This window comes from Balaenoptera borealis, assembly GCF_965194805.1.
Source record: "Balaenoptera borealis genome assembly, chromosome: 12".
Taxonomy (NCBI): domain Eukaryota; kingdom Metazoa; phylum Chordata; class Mammalia; order Artiodactyla; family Balaenopteridae; genus Balaenoptera; species Balaenoptera borealis.
The window spans coordinates 49,757,395-49,782,736 of NC_138869.1; the positions used below are offsets into that span (position 1 = coordinate 49,757,395).

General features: G+C 39.1%; 1 protein-coding gene across 8 annotated transcripts in view; it reads right to left on the bottom strand.

The window, feature by feature from the left end:
* Nucleotides 1-25,342, bottom strand: part of ULK4 (unc-51 like kinase 4) — a 538,746-nt gene that overhangs the window by 419,728 nt on the left and 93,676 nt on the right. For 7 of the 8 annotated variants that reach the window (XM_082348367.1, XM_082348366.1, XM_082348364.1 and 4 more), the window contains 3 exons: nucleotides 22,614-22,697; nucleotides 12,618-12,779; nucleotides 2,779-2,961 (listed from right to left, as the gene is read on the bottom strand). In XM_082348367.1, the coding sequence (XP_082204493.1) occupies nucleotides 2,779-2,961; nucleotides 12,618-12,779; nucleotides 22,614-22,697 (429 nt within the window). The remainder of the gene's footprint in view (nucleotides 1-2,778; nucleotides 2,962-12,617; nucleotides 12,780-22,613; nucleotides 22,698-25,342) is intronic. The other variant, XM_082348363.1, reaches the window with a different exon arrangement.

Here is a 25,342-nt window from a genome sequence, read left to right on the forward strand (position 1 = left end):
TCAGCTTTAGCATTTATAAACTCCATGAACTTGACAAAATCGCTCAACACACTGTCTCATTTGAGAATAACCCAGGGTTATAAGTCACTAAGTGTCTGGCCTATAATAAATGTTCGCTATAATGGTAAATTGTTTTAATTTAAAACAACAGAACCTTACCTTTTAAATGACAATTCACTGTATATTACTGAGTGGCCATAGATACATTTTAAAGATTATAGGACAAGACAGAAAAGATGCAGAATGGTTAGAGGCCTCAGCACCTGAGGATCAATATATCAATGAGTTTGCTGGGTTTTCTCTCGGTCTCATACATCCCAGATTGGGTGCTGGATAATCCAGGAGCCAAACAGCACACACACACAAATACACAGGAAAAATCAGCTCTCTCAAGCCAAAGGATCAGGAAAGGGGCAGCGTGGAAAGACCAAAAACATTAAGACAATAGCTACTCTACTCTAGCCAAACACCATGGAAAGACGATGGCCCCCTTCAGCAAAGGGCAAGAGGAGAGACTAGCCTCCTACCCTCACATGGCCATAACAAGGCACCCCAACACTCTTCCCTGCCAGGGAAATAGAAAGGATCAAGAGAGAGCTGGGACTTTCATCCCAACCTAGCAATAACAAGGCCCCCTGGCCCCAACCACGGTATCAGTAGAGATACTGATGGGACGCCTGGACCTCCACCCATTTATAGCAGTAATGGTGTTCCCCTCCTTCTTTCTGCTGGGATGGCATTAGAGGAGGCAAGTGGGAAGGCTTCACCTTTACCACCTTCCACCAGGAATGGGGCGCCCACCCCTACCCAACCAGTGCCAGTGGAGGAATAATGAGGAGTCCTTCCTCCTACCAGCCAGGGGGGCATCAGAAGAAGCCTAGTGGAAAGCCTGGGTTCCCACCCTTGCCCAGCAGTAAGGAGGGGCTCTACCACACCCCTGGGGTGTCAACAGAAGTTCACAGGGGAACCTGGACTTTCACCCCAACCTGGAAGGAACAAAGCATCACCATCCTTCCTCGGCCAGTTCAGTGTCAGAGGAGGCCTACTAAAACAGAAGATTTAAATAAAATTCAGAGTCTTAAAACATAACACCCAAAATATACAATGGATATAGAGCTTCTGTTTAACAAGTTGACAGAGTTCTGGAGCTCTGTTTCACAACAATCTGAATCTACTTAACACTCCTAACTGTACACTTAAGAATGGTTAACGGTAAATTTTATGTTTTTTGCCACAACTTAAAAAAAATGTTTAAGTGCCGGTATCAGTTAAAATCAAAAGATTATTTCTCATTTAATACATGTAATTATTCAATCATTTATTTAAGATACATGGAATATTAAACATTATAAAACAATTACAAAATCATATTAATTAGTGCATATTATTTTACTACCTTTGTGAAATATCTTAAACTCAATAAATCCAAGAAAAATAAAACTCTCAGCCTCTCTTACCACAATTTACACAGCAAAACTACTCAAGTGGTACTTTTTCTAATACAATGACTTGGAAAATTTAATAGCAAAAAATTAGATACACAAACTATACTTTCTCTGAGGCTCAAATTTCTTCACAGAATTAAATCAGATTAATTAAAGGCAAAAAGTGGATTGCTTTCTATTTTGACTTTCAAGATCAAGTTTACTAAGTAAGCCTGACAATTATTAATTACTGAAATTTTTAGTTTTATAAAAAAACAAATTTAACGTGTTGCATTTCATGCAGGAGAAACATGGCAAACACAATATTTAAGTGGCCCCATTCCACACTTCCTAGCAGTGTTACCTTCACCATGTTGTACAAAACTCCAATTTGACAGTTTTCTCCCCTCAGAAAAAGGGTAATTGGCCCAATAAGTATAAAGAATACTGCATACTACATTACCCTCATGAAGATTCATAATACACATGAGCACACGAAAAACTGGAAAAGGTTGTACAGTTGGAAATATGTCTGACTCATTGCTTTCCAAATGTGTATATAACCATGGTCCACTTTTTTCACCTGTTAACACCTCACTGAACACTAATGTTCAAGGGCAGGGCTTCTCCAACCATAAAGTTCCAACAAATCCTCGAGAGACCTCATTAAAATGTCAATTCTGATTCAGCAGGTGTGGGTGGGGCCTGAGGGTCTGCGTATCCAACATGCTCCCAGGTGATGCAATGTTTCTGGTCCAGGGATCACTCCTTAGCAGGCGCTAGAGAAGACACTTTGAGGAAAGCTACTACAGAGACTTCTTTGTAACTATGTAGTTTTCTGATACGAACTGAATACTTACAAACTCTATACTCCATAAAATAAAGGAATATCAAAGAATTGGCAGGAGACTAAGTTAAAAACAAGAGAAAGGGAGCTCTGAAGGTTATGTGTACTGGAAGGGTATTAGGACAAGGAAAGGAATGAAAATGAGTCAGGGTAAGCAGAGAATATAAAGGGACCCCTCCTTAAGGCAGGCAAGGGATATGGGAAAAGAGATAAGGGCTGAGGACAAGGAGGCATAAGAAATATTAGCATGTAGGAAGGACTCATAAATTTTCTAACTTTTCATTACTAAAATGGGACAAGCGGGCAGAGCCATTTACCAGATTTCTATTTTAATCACTAAAAGACTCTTATAACATCTTCAGATGAATGGCTTGTGGTACAGAGGTTTGGCAAAGTTCAAAAGGCCCCTTGAGATGAAAAATAAATTCTACAGAGATACATTGCTTATTGAGCCACTAAAACTGTAGGAGAACACAACAATTTTTAAAGTAGAATAATAGGTCAAACCTTTTCTTGGATTAGCCTCTGAAGATGAATCCCACAGGACAGCATAGCACTGAATAAGGTCAACAAGTACTGCTGGACTCTGCAGACGGCAGAGGCCAGGGAGTTTATTACTGAGGTCAGTCCCACCTTCTCAATAACATTCTGGAAGGCAGTAGGAGAATGGCGAGTGATTCTACACAAGGCCTGCAGGGACAGGAGAACAGATCCATCAGACTACTCCAAGCCCATGAACCAGTCCCCTGAAAGAGAACAAATACTTCTGTGGAAAGGAGTAGAAGGTGTTTCCCTTGCTCCTTCATTACTTACCTTGGCATAAGAAATTTGGACAATTTCAACACATGTAAAATTAAAACAATAATCCAGCTACCAATAAATACTTAAGTTGCTGTAAAACATGAGAAACTCTTACAATGATCATATGCATTATGAGTTAACTAAAACGATAAAATAATTCATGAGTCTACACAGAAAAACTTTAATAAAAAACATTAAGATAAGCCTTCTTTGTGCAGAAACTAAGCTCAGGGTTGAAAAAATAGTCATAAAAGTAAGTATTTGTTTATTGTTTAGTATGTGAAAAACATGATCTGAGAATATCTGAAGACTACCTCATTTAATCCTTCCAAATAACATATATGAAAGGTATTATTATTAACCCCATTTTATAGGTGATAAAACTAAGGCACAGAATATTTAAGTAACTTGCTCAAAGGCATATAGCTAGTAAATGGCAAAGCTAGAATTCAAACCAAGGTAATCAGACCCCTGAGCTACTCAATTGCTCATAGACTATCAAAAATGAAACTTCAAATTAATAAACTAATAGAATTTAATGTGTTGCAATAGAAATGGGCTCAATTATGCTTGGAAAGGCAGGAAAAGCAAGTCAACAAAAGCTACATAAGGAAAATGATAATTGAGTCGGCTTTTGAAGGTGAGTGGGAAAGTAAGGTGAAAACGTAAGTAAAGAAAATTCTAGCCAGAGAGAGAGGACAAGTATTCACATGGAGACACGAAGAGCAGAGCAGGTTCTCGGAAGGGAAATTTGTCTGATGCATCTCTCAGGTGAAGGACAGACAGAGAGAGTAGTAAAGAAGGGAAAATGATGACCCATCTACTGAAGAGATTGTCTTTTCCCCATTGTATATTCTTACCTCCTTTGTCGCAGGTTGATTGACCATAGGTGCATAGGTTTATTTCCAGGCTCTCTATTCTGTTCCATTGATCTATGTGTCTGTTTTTTGTGCCAGTACCATACTGTTTTGATTACTGTAGCTTTGTAGTATAGTCTGAAGCCTGGGAGGGTGGTACCACCAGCTTCATTCCTTTTTCTCAAGATTGCTTTGGCAATTAGGGATCTTTTGTGGTTCCACACGAATTTTAGGATTATTTGTTCTAATTCTGTGAAAAATGTTGTATTTTGATAGGAATTGCATTAGATCTAATAGATTGCTTTACACAGTATGGCCATTTTGATAATATTAATTCTTCCAATCCAAGAGCATGGGATACCTTTCCATTTCTTTGAATCATCTTCAATTTCCTTCATCAGTGTTTATAGTTTTCAGAGTATAGGTCTTTCACCTCCGTGGTTAAGTTTATTCCTAGGTATTTTAGTATTTTTGATGTGATTTTATTTTATTTTTTAATTTTAATTTTTTGGCCACATGACATGCAGGATCTTAGTTCCCCGACCAGGGATCAAACCTGCATCCGCTGCAGTGGAAGCTTGGAGTCTCAACCACTAGACCACCAAGGAAGTCCCTTGATGTGATTTTAAAAGGGATTTTTTTTTTTTAATTTCTCTTTCTGATAGTTCATTATTAGTGTATAGAAAAGCAACAAATTTCTGTATATTAATTTTGTATCCTGAATCTTTACTGAATTCACTTATTACTTCTAATAGTTTTCTGGTGAAGACTTTATGTTTTTCTATGTAAAGTATCATGTCATCTGCAAATAGTGACAATTTACTTCTTCCCTTCCAATTTAGATGATGCCTTTTATTTATTTTTCTTACCTGATTGCTATGGCTAGGACCTCCAATACAGTAGTGTTAAATAGGGGTGGTGAGAGTGAACATCCTTGTCTTATTTCTGAATTTAGAGGAAAAGCTTTCAGCTTTTCACCACTGGGTATAATGGTAGTGTGGATTTGTCATAAATGTCCTTTATAATGTTGAGATATGTTCCCTCTATACCCACTTTAACGAAAGTTTTTAGCATGAAGGGATGTTGAATTTTGTTGAATGCTTTTTCTGCATCTATTGAGATTATCATGTCATTTTTATTCTTCCTTTTGTTAATGTGGTGCACCTTACTGATTGATTTGCAAATGTTGAACCATCCTTGCATCCCTAGAATAAATCCAACTTGATTACGGTGTATGATCCTTTTTATATACTGTTGGATTTGTTCTGAAAATATTTTGTTGAGAATTTCTGCATCTATATTCATCAAAGGTATTGGCCTGTTATTTTTTGTAGTGTCTTTGTCTGATTTAGGTATCAGGCTAATGTTGGCCTCACACCTGTCAGAATGTCTATCATCAAAATGTCTATGGGACTTCCCTGGTGGCGCAGTGATTAAGAATCCACCTGCCAATGCAGGAGACACAAGTTCGAGCCCTGGTCCGGGAAGATCCCACATGCCATGGAGCAACTAAGCCCATGCGCCACAACTGCTGAGCCTGCACTCTAGGGCCCTCAGGCCACAACTACTGAGCCCGTGTGCCACAATTACTGAAGCCTGCGCACCCTAGAGCCCGTGCTCCGCAACAAGAGAAGCCACCGCAATGAGAAGTCCGCACACCGCCATGAAGAGTAGGCCCCACTCGCCACAACTAGAGAAAGCCTGTGCGCAGCAATGAAGACCCAACGCAGCCAAAGAAATAATTTTAAAAAAAGGTCTACAAATAACAAATGTTGGAGAAGATGCGGAGAAAAGGGAACCCTTATACACTATTGGTGGAAATGTAAATTGGTGCATCTGCTATGGATGTTCCTCAAAACTCTAAAAACAGAACTACCACATGACTCAGCAACTCCACTCCTGGGTATATATCTAGAAAAAAGTGAGAACACTAATTCGAAAACATAGATGCACCCCAATGTTCACAGCAGCACTATTTACAATACCCAAGATATGAAAGAAACCCAAACAACAGATGAGTGGATAAAGAATATGTAGTACATATATACACAATGGAATATTACTCAGCCATAAAAAAGAAGGAAATTCTGCCATTTGCAGCAATGTGGATGGACCTAGAGAATATTATGCTTAGTGAAATAAATCAGACAAAGACAAATACTGTATGATATGACTTACATGTGGAATTTTTAAAAGTAATACAAACAAATGTGTATAGGAAAACAGAAACAGATTCACAGATACTGAAAACAAACTAGTGGTTACCAGAGGGGACAGAAAAAGGGGAAGGGGCAAGTCATGGGTATGGGATTAAGAGATACAAACTTATGTATAAAATAGATAAGCAATAAGGATACTGGGTATAGCACAGGAAATTATAGCGTTATCTTGTAATAGCATTTAATGGAGTATAATCTGTAAAAATACTGAATCACTATGCTGTACACCTAAAACTAATATAATATTGTAAATCAAACATATTTCAATTAAGAAAACAGATTTATTTCATTATTTCAGTCAGTATTATTTCAAAGATTATTCAATCCCTGGATTAAAAGAAATAAGAGCAGTCTAAATGGAGCCCCTAAAGATCATGCTACAATTAGAATTTTTCAAGGATATTTAGGGGTCGCCCTTAAACTGGCTTCAAGACAGTGAACAGTAAGTCTCATTAGCACTGTAACAATTCTTAGAGAGGCTTTCACAGCAAAACTGACTTCCTATTGATATAAAATCCCTACGCAATCATAATGGAGATGTTTCTTGATACAAGATTTGTCCAGACTGCTTCTAAGTGTATTCAAAGCAATATGAGGGCAACTGGAAGTTCTCCTCTTCAGAAAGCTGCTCAAAAGCCTAACCTATCTTCCATTTTGAAAAGCTCATGCAGGAAATAACTTTTAACCCATCACTTCCGGATATCAAACACAGTTGAAAGCTCACAGAAGCTTAAGAGCACATGAGGGCTTGTGTTCTCCAAATCAAAAAAAAAAAATCAAATCTCAAGATAGATCTTCAGTGATTAGGTTTTGAAATACTTACTTAATAAAACAGAGCTTGAGACTACATTTTAAAACTGGAAAGAACACTTCCAGTTCAAAATTCACTTCAAAATTTGCCTCCAAAAGGACACTGTGTTACCTCCAGAATTTCTGACCACCTATTTATTAAAAGCAATGTCTAAGAAAGAGACTAATTCAAAACTGAAGGCTGCATATCTATTAGAAACATGAACACAATCACCACGGAATAAGTTTAAGAACCATTTCTTTTCTGTCTTGTGAATCATTTTTTCATGTCATATGAAAATTACCTTGGGAACTTTTTCAAACTAGACACAGTCTCATCTGACCTCTGAGATCTTAAGACACATCAGGACAGGGGCAGGGGGTGGAGAGAGAGGAGGAAGCAGTCAGTGTTGTTGAAAAGCTCCCCTCCAACCCCAGTGAGAACCACTGCCCCGAAAAACTCTTCACTTTGTCACCCTTCCTCTCAGCACTTCAGTAATGATAATTAGCCCAGTAACCTCCCTCCTAGGAGCCATTCTACTCAGTCTAACTCTAAAGGTTTCTCTGGTTCCCACTGTGGCTCATACAGAGATTCCCTGTAATCCTAATGATTCTAGGAATCCTTTTATGCATTCAATACATTTCCCAAGTCAGGTCCGCTCCCTTCAACAACTAATCCCTAAGCAACAGATGCCACCACCCCTGAGCGGGAAGGATTAACTAGCCATCTTTCACTCCGAGCCAGGCCAGTGTTTTTCAAGAGCTCCAAGGTCTAGGGCAGTGGTTCTTGAACTTCAGCAGGCATTAGAAGCGCCTGGAGGCTTGTTAGAATGCAGATTACTGGGCCTCTCCCCGCAGAGATTCTGAGTCAGCAGGTCTGGGTCAGGGTCCAGAAACCTGTGTTTCTAACAAGTTCCCAGGTGATATTAATGCTGCTCATCTGCATCACACTGGTACAGGGGGACTCTATGGGGCCAAGAGACGACTAGGAGAAACGGGTCAGAAAATCAGTGACACAGGCAGTAGGCACAGACTGTTACAAGCGGAACAAGGAGCAAGTTGCTGACTCAGCACTGATGACACCATCCTCCAGCCTTGCTCTTGCATCCATCAAGTCAATGGATATCCACCGGGCACCTACCACACGTGCTCAGGAGGGAACAACGGCAACAGGGTCCCTACCTTCCTAGAACTGACCTCCTAACAGGATGTATGATGACGTGCATACACCGGGTGCATAAATACCGCTGTGTTCACTGCTGTGACGGAGAATACAAAGAGACACGAGGGGCAGGGAACATCCTAATGAAAGAGGTAACATTTAAGGTGAGAACTGAAAGATGAAGAATCGGCCATGTGAAAAGCCAGAGGAAGGCATCCTGGGCACAGGGAATAGCAAGGGGAAAAGTCTTGAGGCCGAAAAGCGTTTGGAAATTCTTGAAAATATCAGAACATGTGTGTCACTGAAGCACAGTGAGGGAATGAGTGTTAGGAGATGTGACAAAAGAGGTAGGCAGGAGCAAAAATCACCCAACATCTTGAAAGTCATGTGAAGAATTTTAATCTTTATCACTAAATGGGTACGTTAACCTCCAGAGCACATTCCTGAGAGGTCGTTATCGGAAAAGAAACCAAAAAAGAAGTTCAGCTCTGTAAGGCGTGCTGGGGAAAATGCAACTGTCATCCCTCTAGGAATCTGTGTAAAGTGTCTTCAGGATGCGTATTTTCAGTTTCTATATCCTCAATCTTTAATGAATCTTCTTAAGGCAGGTGAAATTTTCTTAAGATTATGATGTTAGAATAACTTTGTTTTAGGATCCCCGAACAATGATCTCATACTGTATTCCCCATTCTATTATTAGCAGGACCTTTGTGGCCTATTTCCCCTTGTATCCCAAGTAAAGAAGAACGTTTAACGTTATCAACCTCCTGCCCTCCACTCGTGACGTGAGACAAGAGGCTCCATCTCAACCTTTGCAGGAAAAGCCCAAAGCCGCAACCAAAGACCTGGCTTCAAACTGATAGAAAGATGAACAAAACACAGTCCTGGCTTTCCAGGAGTTTACAATCTATAAGGGATTATAGTAAAATAAGCTAGCATAACTAATTTACCCCACAAAATGTGCTAATTGCTTTAAACATTAAATTTTATCCTAAAACTCAAAGCACTTGCCAATTCTTAACTTCTACCTAGTACTCTGTAGTATTTCTCTAGTATTATCATCCTTTAAAAAACATTTTTAAGATGTTGAAAAGTTTTAGCAGAGCAGTAAGAAGAGGAGATGTGATTTTATCAAGTTCACCCTGTATGGAAAATGGAATTAGTGGAGCAGCAAACTGGCCGTGGGAGACCAGTTAAGGCCACTCCATTGGTCTCGGTGAGAGATGGTGGTGGCCTGGATTATGGAGGCAGCAGCAGAGCTGCAGAGAGAGGCAGACAGATCTGAGCAGTATCTATGAATTAGAATCAGAGGACAGGTCGACTGGCTGGATGTAAACAGCGAAGGGGAAGGAATTAGGGAAGATAAAGCATCAAAAATGATACCTAACCCTTTGTTTTCCTTAGTCTATCTTCCCTTACCTTCCCCTCCCAAGGGCAATACAGCAGGTTCTGAGGAAAGAGGTCAGAGGGGAACGGGAGCACTGAGCACGAGTGGCTCAGGACACAGAGTGGCAGTGACACGGGAGAAAGAGAAGGACATAGAGGCAGCGGCCAGAGCGGATGGAGTCTGTTACGCTGAATAAATAAATTAACTGAATGAACAGATCAGTAAATATACTGAGAATAACTGAAACCAGGTTTCTGTATGAGATTAGATTTACAAACACAGAAAATGGGAAGGCTAAAAAGAATCCTAAGTATGGGATTAAAATTGGAAGTATCAATATGAATGCATGAGTTTTGTTCCAAATACCCACAATGATAGATATAAGAACAATTCTATATGCATGCGTATGTATAAGTACATATATTTTTTTCTAGCTCTGAATACTAAGAAGGCCTGAAAACAATAACACCCCATAGCAATAAGCACAGCACCCAGATGGTGGTTTCTAAAAACCAAAGGTCCCTTGGAGAAATGACTGGTTCCAGACCTGGCAGAGCAAGTACAAAAGTCGCCCAGAAACTGCATGGTGTCAGAAAGTAAGGAATGATAGTGATCAATGATAGAAATAGGTCAATGGGGGCTTCTCTGGTGGCGCAGTGGTTAAAAATCCACCTGCCAATGAAGAGAACATGGGTTCGAGCCCTGGTCCAGGAAGATCCCACAAGCCACGGAGCAAGTAAGCCAGTGTGCCACAACTACCGAGCCTATACGCCACAACTACTGAAGCCTGTGTGCCCAGAGCCCGTGCTCCACAACAAGAGAAGCCACCTCAATAAGAAGCCTGCGCACCACAATGAAGAGTAGCCCGTGCTGGCCGCAACTAGAGAAACCCCGCATGCAGCAACTAAGACCCAATGCAGCAAAAATAAAATAAATAAATAAATTTATTTTTAAAAAAAAAGAAATAGGTCAATGGGACACAAAAGCCAGCTTGTAGGGCTTCTAAGATGATCTGAGCATCCAAACAATAAATAATAATAGTGGTAATAGTAGTATCACATTACAATTCACTGAATAAAATAGGTATCCATGATCCTAAGGATATAAATACACACATACCTGTGGGAGAAGGGAAAGAGCTTCTTTAAAATAGAATTCCAACCAATACCAAAGGCCTGTTTTTGTACAGCTCATGAGAACAATGTACAATGGTTTTTACATTTTTAAAGTGTTAAAGAAAACAAACAAAACAAAGAGAACATGGAACACAGACCATATGTGGCCATCAAAGCCCAAGATACATATCATCTGGCCCTTTATAGAAAGTATTTGCCAATCTCTGATATAAAAGGAATGAAACAGATGGTCATCATATGGCAACCATCACAGAGGCATATGCTACAGGTAAGGGTCCTCAATGATGTTAAGGAGGTTTACTGGCAAAACACTAGATAGACCCAGGTTGAGCTTTGCCCTACAAAATACAAGCCCTGCATCCTTTAAACTTGTAAATGACATGAACTTCCCAGAAATACTGGGGAATTGTTTCAAACTGAAGGAGACTAAAGAAATATGAAAACAATATATAACATATGATACTGAACATGATCCTGGAGCAGAAAAGGAGAGACATTTTGGAGGAAATCGGAAAAATTACAATGAAAAATTAATAAATTAGATGAACACTAAGAACAAAATATAAGAAGCCCAAGATGAAAGAGTGAAGCTTAATGTGTCAAATGAAGAAAGAGCTAGAAGGTATGAGACTTTGGTGGGAACAACTGGAAAAAAACTCTGCCAAGAAAAGAAACCATGCTGAGCATAAAAATGAAAATGATAATATAAACCCAATTAAAGCAAGACAGGTTTTTTTTTTAAAGGCCCAGGATTAAAACGAATGCCTTAAGATGTGACTCAAAGATGCCTTGATAAAGTTCACTGGTGTTTTTAGGACAGATACCAGATAGGGTTGAAGACAAAACAGGCCAGAAAGGAGCAAGCTTGTGGCAATAACCCTTTAAAGAAGTATGGCTGGGGTGGGGGGCTGAGGAGGGATGGAGGTACATCCTAAAAAACTTTGGATATGTTTTTATGTGTGTCTTTTTATTTTTAATGTGGTAAAGAATACCTGAATACTGATTAGAAAGATCTAGTAGACAAGGAGAGGGTAAAGATTTAGGAAAGAGCAAAAATAACCATTTGAGTGAGATTCTCAAAAAAAGAAGAGATGGAAGAATCATGGACACGTTTGTCTCTGACAGGAGAAGGGACAGTTCATCAGCTGTAACAGGAGAGAAAGAACTGAGGCAGGATAGGTGTGGATGCAAATAGGTCCAAAGATGCGTAAGACAGACAATGGGATAATTCCCGCTGGATGTCTCCATTTTTCTCTGGGAAGTATCTACTGAGGGGGAAGCCATTTACTGAGGATGCAGGAGGGAAAACATGGGATTGGAGGGTTAAGGAAAGAGGATAAGGTCTGAAATTGGCACAGTGAGAAGCACAAGAATGAGCAGACTAGAGAAATACAGGGAGGGTACCAGATAACGTTGAGAGTCCAGATAAGACTGGTGATCAAAAAGAGTATATAAATAAATCATATGAGAAAGGGCTGTATCTGTTCAACCGACTATTAAATTGATACAACCAGGTTAACACATCTTCATACATAATTATCATTTACATCAAGTCGTTATAACCATGGAAGCAAAGTAGTAGACAACCAATCAAAATACAGAAACTGCAAAATCACAGATGCTTGAACATTAATATGAATTCATTTGAACCACATGATAAACCCATTTAACATAAAGTCTGAAAGAGGGAGCTAACAGGAAAAGTCAAGGGACACTAGAAATATACCAAACCAAATCCTGCACCCTAACCACTGCCATGGTTTTCCACTATCACCTCCAAATAGTTTTTGAAACTGTAATTCATGGTCACACAAGATCCTATTGGAATTTCCTGACAGTCCTCCTGCTTCAGGAGAAAATCAAATTATCGTTCTTACCAACTGTTACTCTGAGATTTCTACCTATCCAATGAAATTTACTCTGTATCTAGAACAGTTCTTCAAGCTTGGTATTTAAACACATGCAAATATATCCCCAAAAGATGCTCCATCTTACCGATATTGCAGTTATCCTAAGAGAATCAACGGTGGAATGTTTGAATAGGTACCATAAAACAGGCCCAGTTTCTCCCGTAATAAAGCCCTGGGCCTGAGCAGAAAAGGTAGTGCAGACATTTTCAATAATCTTTGCTGCCATGTGATTCACAACACGTTCTTCCTAGAGAGAGAAGAGTAGAAAACAATGAGAAAATTAAATAGGTATTATTTAGGACGAGAAATATATACACATCATTTCATAATCACTGCTTTATAAATAAAGCCCTGATACCAAGAGTGCCCCTGGATGTGTTAGGTGTTTTAGGAGGTGTGGTCATTTTTTCAGGCTATTATAAAACTATTACATTTGGTTAATCACTAAACCTAGCATAACATAATTCTCCACATATTTCAATAAAAAGGCTGAAATAATCTGGAAAATACACAATTATAACTTATAGCATAACATAAAAACTGGAAGATAATTTTAAAATCATAAGGAGTATGCAGAACAATCTTCAGAAATTACTCAGGGCTGGAAATAATTAGTGTACCAATAAGCTAAAAACCACTTAAATACAGGGCATCAAGGAAAGTCCGAAGAAAGAGATTGCACCAGTGGTGTGACCAAATTAACCCTTAGACTAAAGGCTGCTCTGGATTGTTCTAACAATGCTTAAAAGTCTCAGAAAGGATCAAACTGTTTCCAGGTAACTTAAATGAGTCCAAGAAAAAGCACAAAAGTACTTAAAAGGCTATAAAGAAACAAAAGTGCCCAACATAAAAATCACGATGTCTGACATCCAATTAAATTCACACACACTAAAAAGCAGGAAAATATGACTCATAAAAAGAAAATTTAATTAAGGGAAATGACACAGGTGACAGAATAAGAAAAAAGTATTTAAATGGCTATTATAAATACAGTCCATACACTCAAGAAGAAAGAAGAAGCAAGCATAAGGAAAGAAATAGAAAATTAAAAAATGACCCAAATCAAAGGGCTAGAGATTATAATGTCTTATATGAAAAATACACTGAAATGGATTAACATATTAGACTCTACAGACTCAATGATTAGTAGATTAGTGAAGACACAACAATTAGCCAAAAAAAAAAAAAAAAAAAAACAACTATCCAAAATAAACACAGAAAGAAATAAGACTGGGTAAGAAAGAAAAAAGCATTGGAACATCAGTGAACTGTGGGACAACTTCAAACAACCTAATGTATGTGCAATGAGAATCCCAAAAGGGGGCAGAGGGAGGCAGAAAAAATATTTGTTTGAAGAACTACTGGCTGAAATTTTTTCAAATTTATGAAAATTAATAATTCACACTCTAAGAAACTCAATGAACCTCAAGTAGAAAAAAGAAAAGTCACACCAAGGTACATCATAATCGAACTGCTAAAAACCAGTAATAAAGAGAAACCTGTAAAAGCAGCTGGAGTAAAAAGACACATTATGTAGAGCTAATCTAACACATAACCTAACAAAAATAAGGATGACAGGAGACTTCTCATCAGAAACAATGCAAACCAGAAGACAGTGGAACAATATCTTTAAAGTACCAAAAAAAAAGAAAAAAAGATAACTGTCAACCTATAAATCTATACCCAACAATAACACCTTTCAAAAGCAAAGGTAAGGGACTTCCCTGGTGGCGCAGTGGTTAAGAATCCACCTGCCAATGCAGGGGACACGGGTTCGAGCCCTGGTCTCGGAAGATCCCACACACCACGGAGCAACTAAGCCCATGCACCACAACTACGGAACCTGCGCTCTAAAGCCCACGAGAAACAACTACTGAAGCCCACACGCCTACAGCCTGTGCTCCACAACAAGAGAAGCCACCGCGATGAGAAGCCCGCGCACCGCAACAAAGAGTAGCCCCTGCTGGCCGCAACTGGAGAAAGCCCATGCGCAGCAACAAAGACCCAATGCAGCCAAAAGTAAAAATAAATAAATAAATAAAATATTAAAAAATAAATTTAAAAAAGAAAGAAAAAAAAGGAACATTCTTAAAAAAACAAACAAACAAAAAAACAAAGGTAAAAGTGAGGAAAATAGGGACAGGTTGGTAAAAGGTACAAATTTTCACCTGTAAGATGAATAAGGTCTGGGGATCTAATGTAGAACAATGTGACTCTAGTTGATAACACCATATAGCATAATTGAACTTTGCTAAAAGAGGAGAATTTAAATGTTCTCACCCCAACCCCAAAAAAAGGTAACGGGATAAAATATGAGATGACTGATGTGTTAGCTCAGTGGGGGAATCCTTTCACAATGCATGCATATATCAAATCATCACTTTGTACACTTTAAATATCTTACAATTTTATGTCAATCATACCTCAATAAAGCTGAAAAACAATTTAAATACCTATCTCTGATAAAACAGACAAAAAACAATCAGCATGAACATAGATTTATATCTATATCTATCTATCAGATTAAACAAGCTTGATCTACTGCAAGAAAAAAAGCACATCACCCAACAATGGCAGAATTCACCTTTTTTTCCCCCTAAGTACATATACATACTGAGTCATGTGAGAAGTCTCAACAAATTCCAAAGATTTAAAATCATACATACAGGGCTTCCCTGGTGGCACAGTGGTTGAGAATCTGCCTGCCAATGCAGGGGACACGGGTTCGAGCCCTGGTCTGGGAAGATCCCACATGCCGCGGAGCAACTGGGCCCGTGAGTCACAACTACTGAGCCTGCGCGTCTGGAGCCTGTGCTCCGCAACAAGAGAGGCCGCAATAGTGAGAGGCCCGCGCACCGCAATGAAGAGTGGCCCCTGCTTGCCGCAACTAGAGAAAGCCCTCGCACAGAAACGAAGACCCAACACAGCTAAAAATAAATAAATTTTTTTAAAAAATGAAAAAAAAAAAACATACATACACCACTCCCTCTAACCACAATACCATTAAGTTAAAAATAATAATAAAAAGATAAATAGAAAAAACATAAAGACGGGTATTAAATGAGAAAGAAACAAAAGAGGTATAGAATTTGTTAAGTTTACAAAGCATGTAATGGGGTAAAACAGTTAAAGGAACATGAAAATTTACAGAGAAACCCAACCAATATAAATCGTAGAACCCTGTGGAGCTTCCCCCTTAAGATTATCTGCCACAGGAGAAGAGGAGGTACAAACCTCACCCTAGCAGTGAACATACCATACTTTGTGGCTCTCACCCCACCAAGTCTCTGGAAGCTGGTCTACTCCCTACTCAGTGCAAACTCAGGATCGCTTCTTTGTGCCATTCTCAAAGGTTTGCTTCAAGACACACTAGGTAACTCCATACTTAGTATTGCATCCTACTAATACTAGCATTCCAAATATTATGAATAGTGGTATTAAAAGGAAAAACACAAGAAACCCTGCATCATTCCTATTCCAGATACATGTTGCTCACTTTCACTACATAAAGGCGAGGAGAACTGTGCGTACCCGCAGAGAACCCAGTGTTGATGGCACACACATTCTTTATTAGGAAGATTAAACTTAAACTGTGACAGTTACAAAAACAGAAAATACAGCTGCACATTTTCACTTTTATCCAGTATCAAGAATTTTAACTTCTCTCTCTCATTTTCGTTAACTAGTGTCTAAAAACACTTCAAAGATAATACATATAATGGCTAACACCTCTATACATTCTAATTCAAGCCCCATCTTTTTCTAATTAAATACAAGCAATTTACCAATAGTTTTCTTTTTTAAAAAGCACTAAAACTGAAAATTATAAACAGACTATTATGCAAGCTATAAAAAAAAAGAGGTGGTTGATTAGATACAAATGCATAAATTAATCTTCTCCTCTAAACATGTGGAAACACTCTAGGTACTATTTCCAGCTTCTGTGTGCACTGTACAGTAGGTTGCTACCTACCCAGATAAAAATAACTACCTTCAAGAAAAGCCAGCTTTCTCAGCCTCCCTATTCCATGCACATACAGAACATATGCCATGTAAGTTCAATGCCAAATATTCCTGAGATCAATACAGCAATGATACCAAGGGGAGAATTGCTCTTTGCTACTGTCTACAAACATGAAGGTCAAAGCAATGGAATGGAAAGCTGTCAAAGAGGGCCCAAGTCAGAAGCATGTGGAAGATCAACCAACAAAGGTACCTTTCCTTATACAAAACATTAGATGGGGCCCCAGGGCTTGGCCAATATCAAACTACTCAAGAGTGGCACACCTGGGACTGAAATCCACATCCTCTGACTCCCAGCTCAAGGTCTCCGAAATGCCAGCCCCAACTCTGAAACGATGACTCAGCGTCATCATGGGTACCTCTTCTTCTATACTGCCACACTCTTTTTAAAACAGTTATACCATATCTTCCTTTTTTTGTGTGTGTGTGTTCCACCTTAAATCTCTCACTCTAAATACTTCCCCTCTTTCCACCTGAGCATTTACATCTGTAACAAGATCAAAGGCATTTGACTCACATCTCTATTACCATTGTTAAAATTATAGAAATCATAACAGGTTGACCTGTTTGGAAAACAACGTCATAATCTCTTAGGTAACCTTTTGAAATAGAGAAAACCTACTGAAAACTATTTAAACAAACTCATGACAGTCCCAGTGTAAGACTATCTTCCTCTCCCTAAGTGGATCTCACAGCATGCCACAGGATAAGGTAGGTCTGTGGGCAAATAACTTTGAAAACATCACATACGATATGCACCCATGGAGATTCATAATTAAAAGCTCTGAAAAGGACTAAATACAAACAAACGAAACTATTCAACCTTGTTTAACCCAGTGTGTCCCAAGGTATTTGACCGGAAAACCCTTATAACATGTGTGAATGTCCCATGGCAAAGCTAGTTATCTATGCACAATGAACAAAAACAATATGTATAATTTAAAACTAAAATTGTCTTCTAAGAAGTCTACGTATCAATTAAAAAAGTAAAATTTCCATTCCGCTTTTCTCTCAATGCACAGATTAAAGGGAGGAGAAAAGGGAGTACAAACCAGAATCAACGGCCCATGTTCAACAAGGTACATTACTAAGTTTTGAAAGTGGAAAAAAGAAGTCAATTAAGTTAGGCAAAAAACATCTCAATATATTTAAGAACAACAGAAATAGCACAACAATGTGAGTTACCTAACTATATACTTAAAGGTTAAGATGGTAAATTTTATATTAAATATATGTTTTACCACAATTTAAAAAAATACAAGAGAAATAGAACAGACCACAATCTTGATCTATACAGTAATGCAACTTTGTTACTACAACAAAAGAAAAAAGAGGCAATAAAATCCCACCCACCTGAAAAAGTTTAAACCATCTCATAAACAACCCTGGACCAAATAAAATTTTAAACTAGGGATTATCTATAAAATAACAATAATGGAAACACTACATGTCAAAACAATGGGATACAGCTAACATTAGGTTGAAAGTTAATAGCCTTAAATGTCTCAGTAACTACACAAGAAAGAAAAAGGAAAAAAAAAAAAAAAGCAAATGTAGTTACAAAACAACAATAAATGGCATACTAAACCAGGGATAAAAAAAAATTTTCTTTCCAAATAAATGAAGATAGGGCAGTGTCTTAATCATTTTCGCCTTTCCTGTGTCCAGCCAGTACATAATATGTTTCATAAATGCTACCTGTGAAGAATGGGAGCTGTATACGACAGAGTTAACTTTAGCAATGAATTAAATACATTAGCTGAATGTCATCAAGAATTCAAAGGAACTTCAATCATCTTATTCCAGTGTTTTTTAAACCAAATGTGTCATTCTCTTTTTAGTTTTCTCATTGAGTATGCCTTCCATTTTCACTAATATCAACCAATTCTCCTCAAATTTATTCATAGATATATACTCTCAATCAACATCCCAACAGGTGAACTTGCATGTAACTTTTAGAATCAACTTTTTAAGTAAAAAGGAACCAAAAAAAGCTAAGAAACTCATGAAAAAGATTAAAATGGTAAGAAAAAACACCCCTCTATATTTTTAAATTATTAAAAATAAATACTATTAATTTAGACAGCATGGCACAGATAATAGGTCAACAGAACTAAATAGAGACCAGGAAGAGACATGCACATTGGCATGACAGAGGTACACTGCAGAGCCGTGGGGGGAAGATGGACTTTTAATTAAGTGATGCTGGGATAACAGATTATGTTTATTTTTAAAAATAAAACTGGATCCACACATAGCACCACACACACAAAACAATTACAAATAGCTTAAACTTCTAAAGGGAAAAAGGAAAAATAAAACTTTTAGAAGAAATATGTAATAGACCATCTTAATGAAGTTGGAGTAGAGAACCTTTTCTTAAGATATAAAAAACACAAATAATAAAGGAATGGATTGATAAATTTCTATTAAAATTAGGAACTTCTGCTTATCAACAGACACTGTAAAGAAAATGAAAAGACCAAACACAAATTAGAAAGTATCTGGGATACACATAAATAACAAAAAATTAATATCCAGAATACGTTTTAAAAAAACTCCTATGGGTGGAGTACCATGACATCTGAAATTTTTTCAAACAGTTCAGAAAATAAATGAATGAATAAATAATAAATACACATATATGGATAGATATACACACACACATATTACAACAAAGCAAAGAGGGCAAAACGTTAACAGTTGAACCTAGGTGATGTAAATAGAGGTGATCATTATAGTTTTCTTTCCTTTTCTAATACTTGAAACATTTTATAACAATAGGCTGGGTGGGTGGGAGGGTGGGAATGAAGGTGTGCAGAATTCCTACAAAGCAACAGAAAAAATTAAGACAATCATTTTCACAACAGGAAAAACTACAGAAACCAAAATAAATAGAAAAAGATGGTCATTCTCATTAGTTATCAGGAAAACGCATATTAAAACTACTTTGAGGGCTTCCCTGGTGGCGCAGTGGTTGAGAATCTGCCTGCCAATGCAGGGGACACAGGTTCGAGCCCTGGTCTGGGAAGATCCCACATGCCGCGGAGCAACTAGGCCCGTGAGCCACAATTACTGAGCCTGCGCATCTGGAGCCTGTGCTCCGCAACAAGAGAGGCCGCGATAATGAGAGGCCTGCGTGCCGCGATTAAGAGTGGCCCCCACTTGCCGCAACTGGAGAAAGCCCTCGCACAGAAACGAAGACCCAACACAGCCAAAAATAAAAATAATAAATAAATAATAAATAAAAAATTTTTTAAAAAAACAAAAAACAAAACTACTTTGAGAAACAATTTAATGCCCACGAGACTGGCAAAAACTTAAAGTCTGACTATATCAAATGTTCAAGAAGATGTGAGTTAATGGATATTCCTATACACTGCTGGTGGGAGTATAAACTGATACACACATGTGTCTCTGAGGCACACATCAACACCATACTATTCAGTGGTACAAACACTTTACACAATCAGCATGTACCAATCTCAACCTAACTTTAAGCAAAAAACTTGTCTCAAAAGAACACAGCGCCAGTCCATTTATAGAGTTCAACATTTAGACTCAATCAACGTAATATTTAGCAATACATTCAAAAAGGGAAACACTATAAAGAAAAACTTGGGAAAGTAGAAAGAAAAGAGAAAAAAATTTTAAGAAAACCTTGAGAAAGTTTATCACCGAACTCAGAACAGTGTTTACTCTTTGAAAGAAAGTACATATTGCAATCCTAGAGGGAGAGAGAAAAATTCTCTAAGCAACCAGCGACGCGCCCCCCCCCCCACCTCAGCGTTTTTTTTTTTTTGGCTGCATTGGGTCTTCATTGCTGCATGCGGGCTTTCTCTAGTTGAAGCTAGTGGGGGCTACTCTTCGTGGCAGTGCACGGACTTCTCATTGCAGTGGCTTCTCTTGTTGCGGAGCACGGGCCCTAGGCTTCAGTAGTTGTGACACACGGGCTTCAGTAGTTGCGGCACGCAGGCTTCAGTAGTTGCGGCACGCAGGCTCTAGGGCATGAGGGCTTCAGTAGTTGTGGCCCACAGGCTCTAGAGTGCAGGCTCAGTAGTTGTGGCCCATGGGCTTAGTTGCCCTGCGGCATGTGGGATCTTCCTGGACAAGGGCTCGAACCCATGTCTCCTGCATTGGCAGGCGGATTCTTAACCACTGCACCACCAGGGAAGTCCCCCCCCCACTTTTTTTTAAATAGAGTAAGTGGGTCAGAGTGTGTGCTTTTAACCATACTCCTACATTTCATATACTCTTCTGTATATGAGGTACATTTCGCTAGAAAAGAACCTACATTCAGAAATACCAGTAGGGGCTGGGAAAACAGTTTTCTACATTAAAAAAATTTTTTTTTAATCATTGAAGTGGCTTAAAATTTTTTTACCTCAACTATGTCCTGAATACATTAGACGAATATGCTAAAGAATTGCTACAATTGAATTATTTTTGTAAGGATAGAAATCCTTTTTTAGGGGGGGATGATCACCTCTGAATTTATTTATTAGGGACAATATTAGTGTACACGCTGTCAAAGCATACATTTAAGTGCTTTTCAAACATATAAAATCTTCATAAATTAGAGGGTTCTGGACTTTTCTCCCTCTTAATGAAAAGTATATAAGACTTGTCATACATACCAAGACAATAAAAGGCAAGTGTGTATATTCATTAACTATATCATTAGCTACATCACTATTTTACAGTTATTATTTGTTAACAATACACATGTATATCAAACGCTATTCTTTACAGTATGTACTCAATGAAAACACAGGAGGGGGTGGGGAGGATATACTTAATAAAGGATACCACCTCATGGATTAGAATTGATCATCTTTTACTAAGCATTAATCTAAATTTTATAAATTAAAGACACAAAGTTTTAAAAATTTCTTTACATCATTTAAAAAATTCCTAGAAGACTCCTTTCACCTTTGAGCTCCTATATTTTGTTCTTTTGCATGAATGTACTTGACAGATTCCACTTTATATTTTTATCTTATCTCCCACAACAGGTAGGATCTGTGCATGAATAGAAATTCCATCTTCTTCATCCGTGTGCCCCCAGGTGTGCCTAGCTTGAGGCCTTGAGTGATAAATCCAAACATGTCTTTTGACTATAGATAAAAATAACTTAATTCTCATATTGTTGGTAAAGTACAGATTACTGGCTTCATTCACATCCCACAGTGACAACTGACTACACAGTTAACCCTACAGGCGGGTAAGTGTTCACACCTCCTTTCTGGATCACTAGGGGAAAACCTTGCAGAGATTTTTCTACACTTGGGACATCATTCCATTACCATATAACACATGAAGTAATGAACTCAAAAGAAAGATGTTTATTCTGACATGTGTTTTTTTCATTCCTTAAGGAATGTTTTTAGCTTATGGCTCTGCCTTGGGTGAAACAATGTCAAGGTTTAAAGCAAACAGAAAAATGCCAACCTTTTAGGTCAGTTACTAAAACCTCTACACAATTACACACAGGAGCTACATATTCAGGTTGGTTGGTTGGCCAGCTGGCTGGTTTTCAGCCATGAACAATAGCATGAGAAGGGATGTGAATAAATTGAAAAAAAAAAAAACACATTACATAATAACTACTACTTAATATTAAAATCAACAGATACTAGTGGCAGCTTCCCCGTTTCTGAACCACGAAATGGCAACCTGACAAGATAATCACGGGGATGTTGAAGGTTCGCAGAAAATTCTCTGCATATACCTTGCTTGTTAAACTGTTGCATCGATAACTTTAAAAGAGGGAGGAGGATTAAGTATATGTTATTGAGAACTAGTTAGGTTGTTTATATTTGCTATCACCTCTTAAGAAGCAAGACATTTAAACAAGTGAACGAGAGTTGGTTCGTTTTTACACTTGTTCCACTGTAGGTCACTGGCTTACAGTGGCTTGTCGAGATTACTTAAATTCAGGAGCAATACAGTGCTTGGTTGACAGGCTCCTGCACTGCTGCAGGCTACAATCCTCACACAGTGCCTGAAGGGTTATTACAATTGCAAGCGTCTACAGAGGACAACAAAGGAGCCTTACCCCTTCCCGAAGGCACCTCATTAGCACCGTGTATGCAGCCGAGGGAACAGCCCAGCATTCTCGGGGCTTCTTTTTTTTTTCTTCCTAAAATGAAGTGGAAGGAAAGGCAGTGAAGCTAATAGCACAAAAGATATTAACCCTTTCAAGAAAAAGGCTCGGTTTCATATATACAAACTACCTAAAACTTCTTAACATTCTATTGAAAGTACAGCCTGACAATTATGACCTGATGAGGGTCTTTTACTGCACTGTACATACAAGGTATTTCTTCTATTTCTCATTACGTTGTATGTGATGTTGGTAAGATCCCCTCAGCAGTAGCTAGATGGAAAGAACTAAGAAATGACACTATGACCTGGTCGATAGAGAAACCATTCCACTGATAACTGTAGGTGATGATACAGCGACTCCTACCTAAAAGGTATGACATTATCCGTAACGATTTGAAAGCACAGAACACACAGCTTTGAGTAATATCTCCGGATAATCCATAGGAACAAGTAAAACTCAGTATGCTACCTAGCAAGACAAAGCTCAATAAAAGTCAGCAATTATGATTAGCGGGTACACTGATTTTAATGACGTCAGGAAAAATTCTTTCACGGAAGAACCAAATTAGAGAGAGAAACGCAAGAACACTCCTGGAACCTATCAAATAAAATCACAAACTAAACCAGGGACCACAGAGGAAGGTGAAAAACAACAATCTCTTTATAGCAGAAGAAATTAGGCTCTGCTTAGAATATTTATTTAAGATTGTCCAAATGTTAGAATTGGTACGTTACTGATCCAAAAGTATTTAATACCCATGATGAGAGTTGTGACCCATTAAAACTGTACCCTTAATCATGGAATTCCACATAGGGTCATAATCTAGACATTATCACCCAGAGCTGCTCCAGCTCAAAAATCGCGAATTCAGCACCCAATTCAACTTCCAAACACAACGTTTCTCCCTTCCAGCTCATTTATTCAGAAGGCCCACCACAACCTTTCCTTAACATCACTGGACTCGGCTCCCCGTCTCCCCTCCCCCACCCCTTCTCTTTCCCCGTCTATCCCCTACCCTCCCTGGCAGCCACTTAGATCCCTGGTCTATCATTTAATCACTCTTGCCAAAGTCCTGAATGACCTCACCCTCTGGAGTGCCCTTGTCCTGGGCCCGGGGAAACTCAACCTTAGAGCGGGCCAGTGGCTTGTCTTCTCCAGGCCTGCGCTCAGACAGCTGGGCCCTTGGAGGGGTGACACCAAGAACACAGAGTCCACAAAGGACCTAGGAGCAGCAAGCCCAGGGACCTTCCACGTCACTCTCCAGGCCTGTCTCTCTCTCTCTGACCAACTCCCTCTCCTAAAGGACCACAGTATTTCAACCCCGCGGCCCTCCCATCACTTCACCTACTTTTCCTCCTTCGCAGAGACCATGGAAGTGATGAGAAAGGAACTACTAACTCACCTCCACCTGCAGCCAGCTGCTGCTCACACCCAGTGGTTACAGCAGGACAGGGTCCTCCGCCCCTTCCACATGGGCTCACGAGCCCGTTCCCACCCTGCTTTCTTCAGGGTCATTAGGATCTGGACCATCCCTTGTTGCTCCTAAGTGCTCGATGTCCTATCACCACGGGATCCCTTCCATTTCCACTAGAAGAGACTCACTGTCATCTCCCATTTTCAGGTGTGCTGGGAGAACTACATGTAGATGTTTTTCTTTTTTTTTTTTTTTTTTGGCTGGGCCGTGTGGCATGTGGGATCTTAGTTCCCCGACCAGGGATCGAACCTGTGCCCCCGGCAGTGGAAGTCTCCTGTAGGTGTATTTTTGATGTCTCTATGGGAGGAGGTGAGCTCCACGTCCTTCCATTCCGCCAGCTTGATCTGGCCCCCTGTTGTCTCCCATTTTCAAAACAGCCCCTCGCCCCTCTGCTCTTTCCCACAACCATCCTAAGCTTTACGTTCACTTCCTCAAGTGTCCTCACCTCCCCCTAAATCCTCAACATGCTGCAGTCTGACTTCTTCGGACTCACTCACTCCACGTTAAATAAATAAATATACGAAACAGCTCTTGTTGGGTTACCGGTGACTTTTGTGTCACTCAAGCCAGGGGACTCTGTGGTCCTCTTTCTTGGACATTCAGCCCTATCGACCTTCTCTTTTCTGAAATGCCCACTCCTCTCCTAAGTTTGCTCCTGCTTCACTTACTCTCCGTTAGGATCCAGAAGCCTCTCTTACCATCCTCCAATCTATTCTCCACATTTAAACCAGAGTCATCTTTGTGGCACTTAAATCAGATGACACCCTTACCCTTCTTAAAACTTTATCGGCTTCCCCTTGCTCTCAGGATCAAGACCCAGGCATCCGACTTGGCCGAGGAGCCCTCCATGGTCACGTCCCTGCCAGTCTCTGCAGCCCTACTTCCTGCTCATTCCCCTCCAGTCCCAGTGGCCTTGGTGCAGTTCATGAGTGGAAAAAAGCACCTACTGTGTGCCAGGAACTCTTCTAAACAATAGCCACACAGCTGTGAGCAAGAAAGATAAACGTTCTGTCTTAATGGTATTTAGTGGGGGGCAAAGTTTTTTTTTTTTAATTAAACAAAATAAACAAGTCAAGATAGTGATGAGCGCTATAAAGAAAAGCATAGCAATGGATAAACAAGGTCCTACTGTATAGCACAGGGAACTGTATTCAATATCCTGTTATAAACCATAATGGAAAAGAATATTAAAAAGTGTGTGTGT